The sequence below is a fragment of the Odocoileus virginianus genome, chromosome 34 (assembly GCF_023699985.2).
Source record: "Odocoileus virginianus isolate 20LAN1187 ecotype Illinois chromosome 34, Ovbor_1.2, whole genome shotgun sequence".
In the NCBI taxonomy this organism is placed as follows: Eukaryota; Metazoa; Chordata; class Mammalia; order Artiodactyla; family Cervidae; genus Odocoileus; species Odocoileus virginianus.
The window spans coordinates 33,362,604-33,376,688 of NC_069707.1; the positions used below are offsets into that span (position 1 = coordinate 33,362,604).

Here is a 14,085-nt window from a genome sequence, read left to right on the forward strand (position 1 = left end):
TAATTTGACTAATTGCTTTCTAAAATGATTTTGTTAGTCTCAGTCCCATAGTACTGCATATCTTTATCTTCCTGCCAGTGCTTGGCGTTAGCCAGCCTTGTGAGTTTTGCCAAGACTAATAGGTATAAACTGTAATCTCAGTCTTGTGATTTGCATTTCCCTGGATAACTAATGAGTCTTAGCATCTTTCCATGTGTTTGTTAGAGTTTTGAATTCCTTCTTTTAGAAAATTACCTCTTTAGTTCCATTGCCCCATTTTTAATGGGTTGGCATCTTTTTCTTCTTAATTGGTAGGAAGCAGTCCTTCCCATACTCTAAGTCACAAAGATATTCTCCTACTCCTTCTTTTATTAAGTTTATAGTTTGCAATTAAGTCATCTGGAGTCCATTTTTGTATATGCCATTAGATAAGGATCTCCATAGAATTATTGCTCTTATAACCAATTATGTTTTTCACTGGCTTATGGTGGCAATTTAATTGAATGTTAACTTCCCCCCAAAAGACTTGAGTGTGTTCTGGGCACTCACTCTTATTCCATTGGTCTATCAGTCTATGTTTAATGCCATTGCCATAATTCATTTGATTACTTATTATTTATTACTTAGCATCTAGACGTTTCTGCAGGTCACCCTCTTTTTCTGGAATATGGAGGACAGTGGGTCCTTTTCTCAAGAACTTGTCCCTGGGACTCCTTTGTAGCACTTCTTACAGAGAACTAGAGCCTGGACCAGGTACGGTACTGAGGTGGGAGGGCAGGTGGATGTAGGACCAGAGGCAGGTTCTGAGCATCTGCCCGAGCAAGGAGCGCCAGGATGAGTTCTGTCTTGCGCTCATGAAGAGCCTGCTGTGATGGGATGAAGGTGGTGTATGGAAGGACCCTTCGTTTCACACTGACAGAGCCTGATGCACATCCTTTCCTGGGGGTCTCTGCATCCAGAGGGTTCGTTGCTGGTCCTCTCGGGTTTCTGCCAAATACCTCATTTGAAACATCAGGATCTAATATACTTTTGAAATGCTTTTTTGGCTAAAGTACACCTTTTCTTTTCTTAAATTACTGAGATTTCTTTCAGCCAGTAAAGCCTTCAACTTACTACCATAAACTTGTTACTCATGGGATATAAGCTGACTTTGATAATAGTCATTGCTTCCTTCAAGTTTTTCTGAAAGAATTTGGCTTGAATCTTTCATGTGTCAGTTCATAACTGCACCTGATATTTTCATCCACTTTGCAAAGATTCTCTTCTGTCTTTATGGAGTAAATGAACCCTGAATTGGATATTTGGTGAAAATTTATTTTGGTTTCTTGAAGCAGTACAGGAAGGACTTTGAATTTCCCACAAAGGCTTTTGCTTTTCTATTTTTTTCCCTAGTTGCAATGACCTTCTCTCAGTTTGGAGGCTATTAATGTGATCTTTAAATGCACAGATTATTTTATCTTTATCAGATAATTTAATCTATACTTTTTTTTTTTAGAATTTTAAGTAACTTAATCCTATCTGTTTCTTCAAAAGTCCTTTTGATGACATTTTCTTGGAGGTTTTCATTTTATGCATGATTTCTGTGCATGCTAAGTCACTTCAGTCATGTTCAACTCTGTATGACCCTACAGACGGTAGTCTGCCAGGCTCCTCTGTCCATTGGATTTTCCAGGAGAGAGTACTGGAGTGGGTGGCCATTCCCTCCTCCAGGGGATCTTCTGACCCAGGGACTGAACCTGCATCTCTTATGTCTCCTGCATTGTCAGGCAGATTCTTTACCACTATTGCCACCCAAGAAGCCCTTATTCAGCTCCAAATTCTTACAATCCCTGTTGCCGTCTCCAAGAATAGCAGTCACTCTAGTCTTTCAACTGCTTGTTTATCACATGTTTAGTGGTTCTATTCATTATTGAAAGTGACATTAAAATCTCCAACTACTATTATTGTCTCTTGCTTCCTTCTGTCAGTTTTTGCCACGTGACATTTGGGCTGTTGTCAAGTGTGTATAAGTTGAGAATTGTTATATCTTCTTAACGGATTGGCCCTCTTCCCATTATAAAATATCCTCCTTTGTCTCTAGGAACAATTTTTGTGTTGTTTATTTTGTCTCATATTAGTATAACTATTCTCTCTCTCTTTTGGTTACTGCTAGCATAATATATATTTTCCCATCTTTTTATGACTTATGAATACTTATGACTTTGAATCTAAAGTATGTCTCTAATAGACAGTATATAGTTGGATACTTTTTTTTTACATCCATTCTGTTAATTACCTAATATGATTACTGATAAGGTAGGAATTATGTCTACTATTTGTTTTCTATTAATATACGTCATCTCTTCTTACTTTATCCCTCTCCCTCAATTACTGCCTTCTGTTGTGTTAAAGCAGATATTTTCTAGTATATTAATGTAATTCCCCTTTTTGTTTCTCTTAGTAAATAAACATTTTTAGTTATTTTCTTAGTGGTTGCCCTGGAGATTACAACTAATGCCTTGATTTATAATAATCTAGTTTGGATTCATACCTCATTAATTGTAATAACATATAAAAGCTTTGCCCCTGTATAACAATACCCTTCTTCCCTTTTGTGCTGTTAGTTAAATTTTATACATTGTATATCCCTCAACACAGAATTTATAACTATTGCTTCATGCAATTGTTTTTAAAACAAGATGGGAGAGTTACAACCAGAAAATGGATTTAAACTGTCTTTTTTATTTACTTATGTCGTGACCATTACTACCAGTGCCCTATTTTTTCATGTTGATTTGAGTTATAGTCCATGTTCTTTCATTTTAGCTTGAAAGACCATTTTAGCTTGAATTTCTGGTAGGACAGATCTGTTAGTGACCAGTTCTCTCACTTTTTATTTATATGAGAATGTCTTAAATTTCTCCTTCATACTTGAAGGATGTTTTGCTGGATATAGAATTTATTTAGGGGATTTTTTTTTCTGGTTTGAGATTTGGGTGTTCTAGCTTTCAGTTATCATGGTTTTGGCCATAGATAACAGACAACACTGCCTGAAATTGGCTAAAATGATAAGGAGAGCTATGGTGTCACATAATAAGAAACCCAGAGGAAGATGACTGTGGATATGATTTCTGCTCACCAAGTTACTCAGCTCGGCTCCTCCAGACAACCAGCCGGACTTGACTTCTCCACTCCCTTGAACTGAGATGTGGCCGTGAGACTGACTCTGACCAGTGAAATATAAGGAGGAGTGTCAAGGGCATTGATGATCCAGTATGCGGTGCTCCATCTTCTCCCTTTCTTTGGCAGTGGTGACTGACTTTCTAGATGATAAAGCCAGTTTTTTTGGGGATGAGGAGGATGAAGATATGGGCATGTCCCATGAGAGATAAACTTCTGTGGCTCTAACATCTGGGGGTTGTTAGGTAGAGCAGCAGCGTCTTGCTTATCCTGAATAATACCAGCAGCTCCAAGCTCGACATGTCAGGCTTTGGATCCACATCTCAGTGATTCTTCTGCTCCTGGCAAGCTTCATCAAGTGGTGGAGTTCTAAGGAATTTTCTCAGAGTATGAAAAATACAAAACTAATATTTTGCCCAATTCTGATTTGCAATATCAAATTACACTGGGAATATAAAAAAAGTTTCTATAGAGAGGTTAATTTGTGCTTTTTAAAAAAACTTATGCTGTATCTAGGATAGCAACACAAGGATTTAATAAATGATTGTGGGGTGTCCTTGCATACAAAGTCCTCCAAACATTAGTTAAATAGATAAACAAGCTAGTTAGCTAACTAACTAACTGCCAGGTGTTAAATTATTAGCACTATACTTATACAGTTTCATTGTTTGGGTTGTCTGAGATTTCACTTACCCATGGTGGACTGTGTTCTGAAAATATCAAATGGGAAATTCTAGAAATAATTCATAAGTTTTAAATTGAGAGAGAAAGACCACATTCACATAAATTTTATTACAATTTTTCTATTTTATTTTTAGTTATTGTTGTTAATTACTAACTGTGCCTAATTTATAAATTAAATTTTATCATAGGTCTATGTTAAGGGAAAAATAGTCTGGACGTAGGGTTCAATACCATCTGCAGTTTCAGGCTTCCCGTGGGGTTCTTTGAACATATCCCCTGAAGAGAAGGAGGGGGCTACTGTAATTCATTTCTCTTAAGACATTTTATTTTTCTACTTATTTGGGAATTTATGTACCCCATGACTTCAAAAGTCATGAAGTAGTTCTGTGTGTTAGCTTTCTTTGGCTTAGAAATCAAATGGATTTGAAAGCCATGAAAAAACTGCTTGGATAGTCAAATGCTAAGGACATCTACTAGGTTCCTTTGAATTTCTTTTAGGGCATTTACTGCTTGCTTCTTACTGCACGTGACACATGATAATTCATTGTACAATATTTTAATCATTTTTATAGCCTTTCCCACTGTTGTTTCTCTTACACTGCAAAACTGAACAAGATAGCAAAAGCTGAAGAGAAACGTTGGCAGTTGATTGCCTTCTGGATATGATGCAATCACTGCCATCAGCAGGCGGCACACTCGCTGATGCCGTGAAGGTTCTCAGGTCAGCTGTGCGCTTGGAAACTGGGGCAAAGTCAAAGCCATTTGCCTGATGACTAAGACACATGGCTGCATGTTAAGGAAAAAACTGCTCAAGTTACACAAGGAAGCATCATTTTCAAAGTCACTTTGATGACAATAGAAGTAAAAACAGGATGATTGGAATTTGGTATGAAGAAAACCCTACCAGCTAACATAGCACTCTCCAACAGAAATACAATATGCACCAAAGATATAATGTAACATTTTCCAGTAGTCACATTCAAGAAAAGTGAAACAAAGCAGGTGGAATTATAATATTAAAATTATATTTTACTTAACCCAACATTATCATTTCAGCATGTAATCATTATGAAAATTTGTTAATGAGATATTTTTGCATACTCAGTCTTTGAAATCCAGTGTTTCCAGCACATGTATTAATTTGGTCTAGCAACAATTCAAGCTCTCTATAGCCACAATGTGGCCAGTGACTTCTAGAGTGGACAACTACCTTAGAGGAATTAGAGGGTTAAATGACACTCTCCAGTATACACCATAGTCAGCAGGAAGCATGACCAGTTACTAATGTCAAACCCTTGTTGCATGGGGTAAATCCAAGTTAGTTTTTCCTTGTTCCTAATATGTGCAACTTTGTCTGGGAATGAGACTGACCTGTAATTATCATCTCTCATGCAGTTATTTCAGGTTTAGGAACCAATGTCATAGACAGAGGCTTCATAGAGGCCTTCGTAGAATGGACTGGGATACTTTATAGAATTCTTTTTTTTTCTTTGACTCCTTGAAAGAATTTACGTAAATTTGGTACACACTCTGTTTTGAAAGTTTAGCAAAATTTAACTGTGAAACCTTCAGGTCTTGGTATTTTCTTTGTGGAAAGACTTTTATTTTCTAACTAAATTTATGTAAGGTTATAGGAGTTTCTTTTTGGTCTGCTGGTATGTTACATTTATTTCTAGGAATTTGTTCACTTGTTCTATGTCTTGCTAATCATCTTATGTTCACAGATAGTGGATATACCTGACACTTTCCTAATATAATTGCAAAAGTCCTAATTTTTCCCTTATTTTACAGGTAACATCTGTTCACATTCTGGTCAGATGACAGTATGTCAACTTGTTGATTCAAGTGTAGTTCAGCCAAGTGTCCTCTCAACTAATTTTTCGAGAGTTTTTTTCTTGTCTCCTCAAAGCCTTTTGATTGCCTTAGGTTATTTGTTTGTTTTTCTGGCTGAGCTGTGAGGCTTGCAGGGTCATATTTCCCCAATCAGACATTAAACTTTGGGCCTCAACAGTGAAAGAGTCCTCACCACTGGACTACCAGAGAATTCCCTGATTGCCTTAGACTTTTGTTGTTGTCGTTGTTTATTTTTTAATTGAAGGATAATTGCTTTACAGAATTTTGTTGTTTTCTGTCAAATCTCAACATGAGTCAGCCATAGGTATACATATATCCACTTCCTTTCGAACCTCCCTCCCATCTCCCTCCCCATCCCACCCCTCTAGGTAGATGCAGAGTCCCTGTTTGAGTTTCCTGAGCCACACAGCAAATTCCCATTGGCTATCTATTTTACACATGGTGATGTAAGTTTCCATGTTACTCTTTCCATACATCTCACCCTCTCCTCCCCTCTCCCCATGTCCCTAAGTCTATTCTCTATGTCTGTTTCTCCATTGCTGCCCTGTAAATAAATTCTTCAGTACCATTCTTCTAGATTCTGTATGTGTGTGTTAGAATACGATATTTCTCTTTCTCTTTCTGACTTACTTCACTCTGTATAATAGGTTCTAGTTTCATCCACCTCATTTGAACTGACTCAAATGCATTCCTTTTTATGACTATGTAATATTCCATTTTATATATGTACCACAACTTCTTGATCCATTCATCTCTCAGTGGACATCTAGATTGCTTCCATGTTCTAGCTATTGTAAGTAGTGCTGCAATGAACAATGGGATACATGTGCCTTTTTCAATTTTGGTTTCCTCAGGGTGTATGCCTAGGAGTGGGATTGCTGGATCATATGGTGGTTTTATTCCTAGCTTTTTAAGGAATCTCCATACCATCTTCCATAGTGGCTGTATCAATTTACATTCCCACCAACAGTGCAAGAGTGTTCCCTTTTCTCCACATCCTCTCCAGCACTTATTGTTTGTAGATTTTTTGATGCTGGCCATTCTGATTGGTGTGAGGTGATACCCCATTGTAGTTTTGATTTTCATTTTTCTAATAATGAGCCATGTTGAGTATCTTCTCATGTGTCTGTTAGCCATCTGTCTGTCTTTGGAGAAATCTCTGTTTAGTTCTTTTCCCCACTTTTTGGTTGGGTTATTTGTTTTTCTGGCATTGAGTTGTATGAGCTGCTTAGATATTTTGGAGATTAATCCTTTGTCAGTTGTTTCATTTACAATTATTTTCTCCCATTCTGAGGGCTGCCTTTTCACCTTGCCTATAGTTTCCTGTGCTGTGCAAAAGCTTTAAGTTTAATCAGGCCCCAGTTGTTTACTTTGTTTCTATTTCCCTTACTCTAGGAGGTGGGTCACAGGGGATCTTTTTGAGTTATGTCATTGAGTGTTCTGCCTATGTTTTCCTCTAAGAGTTTTATAGTTTCTGATCTTACATTTAGGGTTTTATCAATTTTGAGTTTATCTTTATGTATGGTGTTAGGAAGTGTTCTAATTTCATTCTTTTACATGTAGCTGTCCAGTTTACCTAGCACCATTTAATGAAGAGGCAGTTTTTGCCCCATTGTATATTCTTGCCTCCTTTGTCAAAAATAAGGTACCCATAGGTACATGGGTTTATTTCTGGGCTTTCTATCTTGTTCCATTGATCTATATCTCTGGTTTTGTGCCAGTACCACACTGTCTTGATGACTGTAAAATAAGTAAAATCAAAACAGTCCAATAAAGTACAGTAGATTGACCCAGAAAACAAAGGAAATAAAAAATTATATCTACCAGTTAAGAACAACACTAACTAAAGCACAAACTGGAAAACAAAACTAAAGCAAGGTGCCAAGTGGGGAATAAAGCAAAGAAAGCAAAACTAACAAATATGTTGAGAGCAAAGGAAAGAAAGAATAGATATGCAAAGTTAAATAAAGGTAGATGAAGAAGATTTACATAAAGATTAATTGCAAAGGGGAAAAGAACAGTAGGAAAAGCAAACAAAGGAATAAATGCAGAAAAAATAATAATAGGCTTAAAAAATTAAAAATTAAAATTAAAAAAAGAGAGAGAGAAGAAAAGGAAAACTCCATAGAACTACAAAAGCCCAATATAGAGGTTTATAACAACAATAAAAAATGTGACTGAGAAAAAAAAACAAAACAAAACTCAAGAGCTTAATTAGATTTCAGAGTGACAATAACATCAACATTACAACAGAGCACGGGGCAAAGGAGAAAAAAGAAAAAAGTAAAAAAAATCCAAAAGAGTCTACAGAACAGGTCAAAACATAAGAATAATAAATGCTTTTCTTGAGTCACTGCTGTCAGAGCGCTTTCCCTCGCTGGGAGTCACGGTCCACCTCACCCCCCTAGGAAGCCTTCCAGCTCTGTGCGGGTCTCTGGCCCTGCTGCGGGGGCAGCTCAGAGTCTAATTTGTCCTACTCCTGCCTGTCCTTACCTCCAGTGTCCACCGCTGTCAGAACTAGTGCGTTTTCTTTTGTGGGAGCTCTCAGTGGCCTTTTATATATTCCACAGACACAGAGTCTGCCTAGTTGATCCTGTGGTTTTAATCTGCAGCTTGTACAGCCGGTGGGAAGGCTTTGGGTCTTCTTCCTTAGTCACACTGCCCCTGGGTTTCAACTGTGGTTTTATTTCCACCTCTAGATATGGGTCGTCCACTGGGGTTTGCCCCTGAGGCTGCCCTGGAAGACTTGGGTCTGCCCCTGTGAGGGCCAGGTGCGGAGGTGGTGCCGCTGCTTGAGTTGCATGGGTTCTGGCAGCACCAGGTATTCAGGGGAGCTGGCGGTAAGGGAAGCAGGAAATCTAGTCCTCTAGAAGGGTATGGCAACCAGTATTGGCCAATACACTCCAGTATTCTTACCTGGAGAACCCTCCTGACAGAGAAGCCTGGCAGGTCACCGTCCACAGGGTTGCAAAGAGCTGGACACGACCGAAGTAACCCTGCGTGCATAGACGCAGAACATTTTTGGCCTGTGGCAGCTCTGGCCTGGTGAGGGTTGAGGGTGAAGGTGGCGCAGGTGCTTGGCCTGTGGGGACCCTGGCGGCGCCACATGTGCAGGAACATGGACTGTCTCCACCGCAGAAGGTATGGCCCGATCAGAGTCCTTTTTTCAAGTCTCTTGTAGCTGGTGATCAGAAGGCCTCTTTGGCCAGTGTTTTTTCTGCAGCTCTTCCTGTTCAGGCACTTAGCGGGCGCCCTTGCCTGGGGTCCTTCTCTGTTGTGCCAGGCATCAGGCACTTACAGGGGCACCCTGGCTGGGGTCCTGCTCTGCAGTTTGGCACATTAGTCACTGAACGTCAGGCGTTTGATGGGCCAGCCTCTGTTGTTCAGCTGCGGATGCTGGCCTGTGGGGGGAGAGAGGCTCTGGTGACAGCTCCACCCCCTACGCATGACTCAGCAGCATTGCCTTGCTCTCATGGCGGCTTTGCTTTCCTCCACAGGCATTTTCCACCACAATCTCCTCCCTCACTTCCCCTCAATCCATCTCTCCACAGTCAGCAGCAGCCCTCGCCCTGGGATTGCCCCACAGTCCCTAAACTCCAGCTCCCAGCTGCTGCGCCTTCTGGGGAACCTGCCTCCCTGTCCGGGGTGTGTATGGCTGCAGGAAGGACTGTCTGATTCTCATCCCATTTAGGCTGCCGCAGATCTGCTGTTTCACTCCCAGCCTTAAATGTTCCTCCTCTGACTCAGACAATTGCCCGGATGTGGGGATTGGACCCCTGCTTCAGTTCCCCCGCCTACCAAATGCAGGTCCATCCTAGAAACATTTCTGTTTTCCCCCTAGTTCCTTTGTCCTACCGAGTTTTGCGTGGCTCTGCATGTTCTTTGCTGGTCAGGCCCTCCTAGCTGCTCTCAGCTTCTGTTCTGCATCCACTTCCGGGTCTGAAGGTGTGTTTCCGATGTGTCCGTGGAGAGAGATGTACTGCACGTCACCTACTCCTCTGCCATCTTGTTCCACCTGCCTTAGATTTTTTTTTTGCCTTAGATTTTTAATGAGCATATGTGGGGTACCTTTTAGTCACTCCACCTGATCCAGTGTACCCAAATGTATAGAGAATATAATTGACAACTGCATGATTTAGTATCACAATATACCCACTGTATTTGTTTTGAATTTGGATTATATGGCATGGTACTACAACTCCAAATAGGCACTTAAAAAGGAAGGATACAAACGATAACAAAACCTTCATTAAAAACCTTTTTATCTCTTTTTAATATTTTGCCTTCTAAAATTTAAATGCACAGGAATAAATGACATTCTTATTACATGTTAAACTTCTGGATAATCTAGATATCCATGTAAAAGGGTGTATAGGAAATGAATAGCTTTTAAATCTGTCAAGAGAACAGATTATAACTCCATAGTTGGTAATTAACTATTTGATTTATTCACAGCATTTGTTAGTCAAGGCCAAACATAATGCTACATATGAGGGCATTACCGAGTATGTAACAACAGCTCATAATTCAAGGCTTCATGGAGTGTTAAACTGCCACCTGAAACATGGAACATATGATATTTTGAAAATATTTTGCAGGAGGAAGCTGTTTGTTTAGATTCTGAGGTAGATGAACGTATTAACTGGTTCCAGCAAGAATATGTGAAAACAGAAAAGGACTGGAGAGAAATTGATAAGAGGATGAGCCAGACTTTGGAAATAAGAAGAAAGTTGATTGCCGGCAGAACACCTCTGAAGGACATTCTTAAAATGTTTCCTTTCCTGCAGTGCCCTTATCAGGTATCTTTATTTACCTATAATACTCTGATTATTGTGTTCAAATGGACCTTTCTCTCTTTTCTCTTGGAGCAGTAACAGGAGTGTATAGCAAGATGATGGGTGTGAATCTCAGTAGAATGTGTGGGGTCCAAGGGGCTACAATGAGGAGCATTTGGTAAGAACTTCTGGACTCATTCTGATAACATGCCCTGGCTGTCATCAGATCTGAAGAGTCCCCAGTGGTGTCCCAAGGCACCACCCCCTGCTTCGGGGGACTGTGACAGTGGGAAACATTTTCCCTTTGCATGCATTTAGACAATCGAGATAGCTTATTAGGGTGCTGTTAGCCTGCAGCATTACTCACAACCTATTTCCTTTATCGTCCCAAATTACTCCATAAAGTGAAAGTGAAAATCATTCAGTCGTGTCCGACTCTTTGCAATCCCATGGACTGTAGCCTGCCAGGTTCCTCTGTCCATGAAATTCTCCAGGCAAGAATACTGGAGTGGGTAGCCATTCCCTTCTCCAGGGGGTCTTCCCAATCCAGAGATTGAACCCAGTTCTCCCACATTGCAGATAGATTCTTTAAGTGGTCTTAAAATATGTGAAGTTTTTATGGGTAAATCAAACATCCTTCCATTTAGTTTATTTAAGATGGCCATTAAATATTATAATTTTACTGTAATTTTGGCTGAAAGATTCATCAGAGTTTTATCTGAGAATGCATTTCATGAAGGAATGCTATGGGTGCAAGAAACCAAATGAAATGAAAAGTTTTACAGGCTTTTCTTCTCCCCCCCCCAAAAAAAAAACTGAAATAAGAATTTGTCTGCATTTTTTATTTTAATAATAATGTCTATAGAGAACATCTGAATGTTTATTACATAGCAGTCATATTCTTAGTGCTTTACATGAATTATTTTAGTTAATTCATTTTCAGCAACCCTACCCTATTTATCACTTGGATTCTCTTTCAGTTGCTAGGAACAGCCTGTTAGAAGAGTACGACAGATTGACACATGTATAAAATATACTTTTAAAGCAAAAATTGTTAAACCAATAGTCTAAAATGTTAGAAAGTGAAAAAGTGAAAGTCGCTTAGTCGTGTCTGACTCTTCATGATCTCATGGACTATACAGACCATGGAATTCTCCAGGCCAAAATACTGGAGTGGATAGCCTTTCCCTTCTCCAGGGGATCTTCCCAACCCAGGGATTGAACCCAGGTCTCCCAGGTCTCCCGCATTGCAGATGGATTCTTTACCAGCTGAGCCACAAGGGAAGCCCAAGAATGGGTGGCCTATCCCTTCTCTGGCAGATCTTTCTGACCCAGGAATCAAACTGGGGTCTCCTGCTTTGCAGGTGGATTCTTTACCAACTAAGCTAAGCATGTTCTAAACATTGTGGTAGTTCCCAAAGTACCTAGCAGAGTACTGTGTGTGAAATACTGATCTTTTTAAATGCTAAATGAGTCAGTAGATGGTTGATTCAGGCAAGAATCATTGGTGAATGCTAAATCTTGCAGATGAAAATTATAGTAGGAACAAGATATTTACATCAGCTCAAGGGATTGCCCCATAAAATACATACAGCTATATTTTAATTAATAATTATTACATATATATGAATTAACCTGGAAGATTCCATTTTAACCGAGAGATCAGTTACTAACTTCAGTAATGGGACCAACGACCATCCTCCTGATGAAGTGGCAGCATTCTTGGTAAAAAGTCTGTAAATCATGAAGAAACATCACATGAATCTGGAATGAGGGGGTGTTCCCCCAAGTAATTGGCTTCTGCTTTTACAATATGTTAAGGAATTTAAAGAAAACAGAGATGCTGTTTCAGACTGAAAGAGACCAAAGAAACATCTAAATCTCACGTGTTCCTGGATTAGATCTGAGATTTGTAAAGAGCATGATTGCAACAACTGGAAAGTTTAAACAGGGTCTGTGGATTAGGTTTTCCTGATTTTTAATGGTTATGTGGTGCTTATGTAGGATAGTGTCCTGATAATTCTTAAGTACAAGGAATAATAATATGCAATGAAGAATTAAGGGTTAAGAGGGCCTCCTGTCTACAGCTTACTTTCAAATCAGTCAGAAATGTTAGCCTTGGGCGAAGTTGTATGAAGGCCATTTGTGACCTTTATTTACTCTTTCTGCAACTTTAATGTCAACCTGAAATTCTTTTTTTAAAAAAAAGTTAAAGAAATTCCTAGGTTCTGCACCCAGGAAAGTGGACTCTCTAGCTTCCTTGTGTTTCACTTCACATCTCCCTGCTCCCTGAGAGAGTTTCTTTTTAGGGTATTAATACAGATTAGTGCCCACTGAGGGTTGCCTGATGGCAGAGTTGCTATGCCTATATGAGGATGTGCATTCCAGTTTTCTGATAACTTTCAGACCTAATCTTTGGGCAATTTATGATCTACGAAAACATTCAAGAAGCAATGAGACCCAGTGGGTAGTATATAACTGTTTTTTATAGAGTTTTAGGGAAAGTGATGACTACATAATTCCTTTTAGTGTGGGTGATGAAGAGTTTTATAATGTCACTCTGTCAAAAAAAAAAAAAAAATTGTGAGGGAGTGGTGGTGGAATTCTCCCAAGAGAAGAACTTAGGCAGGAGCAGGAAAAAGTGATTCTGAGTAAAGGGGTTTCCATACAGGTTAACTGGTTTTGCTTTCATCTCATAGTTGAATCTCGTACATTTAGATTGTTTTTCATCCTTTATTTCTGTCTGATGTTACAGTGTCTTTAAAGCTCTTTTCCCTTTAGGATAATAGGGTTAGGAATTTTTTTCAAGGTTTGCTTCCTAAAATCAGATAGATTTCTTCTTGTGCCTCTTCCTGGAGAGTGCCAAAATAACAATGTAGTAAAGAAGTGTAAGATCCTAGAATCTCAGCTGGGTAACACAGACAGCCAAAATATTCATTGTGGAGGGATTTCTTTTTTGCTTGCTCTTTCCCCCAATTACTTTGTTACCCTCATGTGCTTGAGTCTGTATCCAGATCTAGTTCTGCAGGCTTAGATGTTTGTCATGTCCACTATTTAGTTCTGCAGGCTTAGATGTTTGTCATGTCCACTATTTATCTTTTTCTGTTCACTTCAGGCTTCCACTCTTTTCTCTTCCTCTGTCTTAAGTCTACTTCTCCAGTAAAACTAATCAAATATCTAGTATATAAACTAGCATTCAAAGCTTAATGTACTTCTACAGAGTAATTTAATTCCTTGTAGTCCATAGGTTAGCTTCTCTTGTGATCTTTTTCTTTTTTCAGCTCTTCAGAGAATTCCAACTTCTTACAAGAACAGATATTTATAAGAAAACAAGGCACATTTTGGAATCCTATTCAGAAAATATACTGGCTTCTCTTTCTTTGGTGGACAACCCAATCAATATTGCGTTGCAAGAAAAGATGAAACACCATACAGATGAAGACACGTTGAAATGTTAGTGAACCTGGGGGATAGGGTGATCTGGTCTCAGTTACCTGTATAATTCAGGGTAATTAGGAAAGCTGTATTTTGTAGAATTTAGTGAAAAAATATGTGAGGATGAAAAAATAATGTCTCAAGTAGAAGGAGCTTAAGAATAGATTTTAAAAGTACACGTGATATTATAATATTTAGG

General features: G+C 39.1%; 1 protein-coding gene across 4 annotated transcripts in view; it reads left to right on the plus strand.

The window, feature by feature from the left end:
- The window catches only part of SAMD3 (sterile alpha motif domain containing 3), a 41,396-nt gene that overhangs the window by 26,217 nt on the left and 1,094 nt on the right, over window positions 1-14,085 (plus strand). For all 4 annotated transcript variants that reach the window (XM_070461323.1, XM_070461324.1, XM_070461321.1 and 1 more), the window contains 2 exons: window positions 10,275-10,475; window positions 13,733-13,904. In XM_070461323.1, coding sequence (XP_070317424.1) covers window positions 10,275-10,475; window positions 13,733-13,904 — 373 coding nt within the window. The remainder of the gene's footprint in view (window positions 1-10,274; window positions 10,476-13,732; window positions 13,905-14,085) is intronic.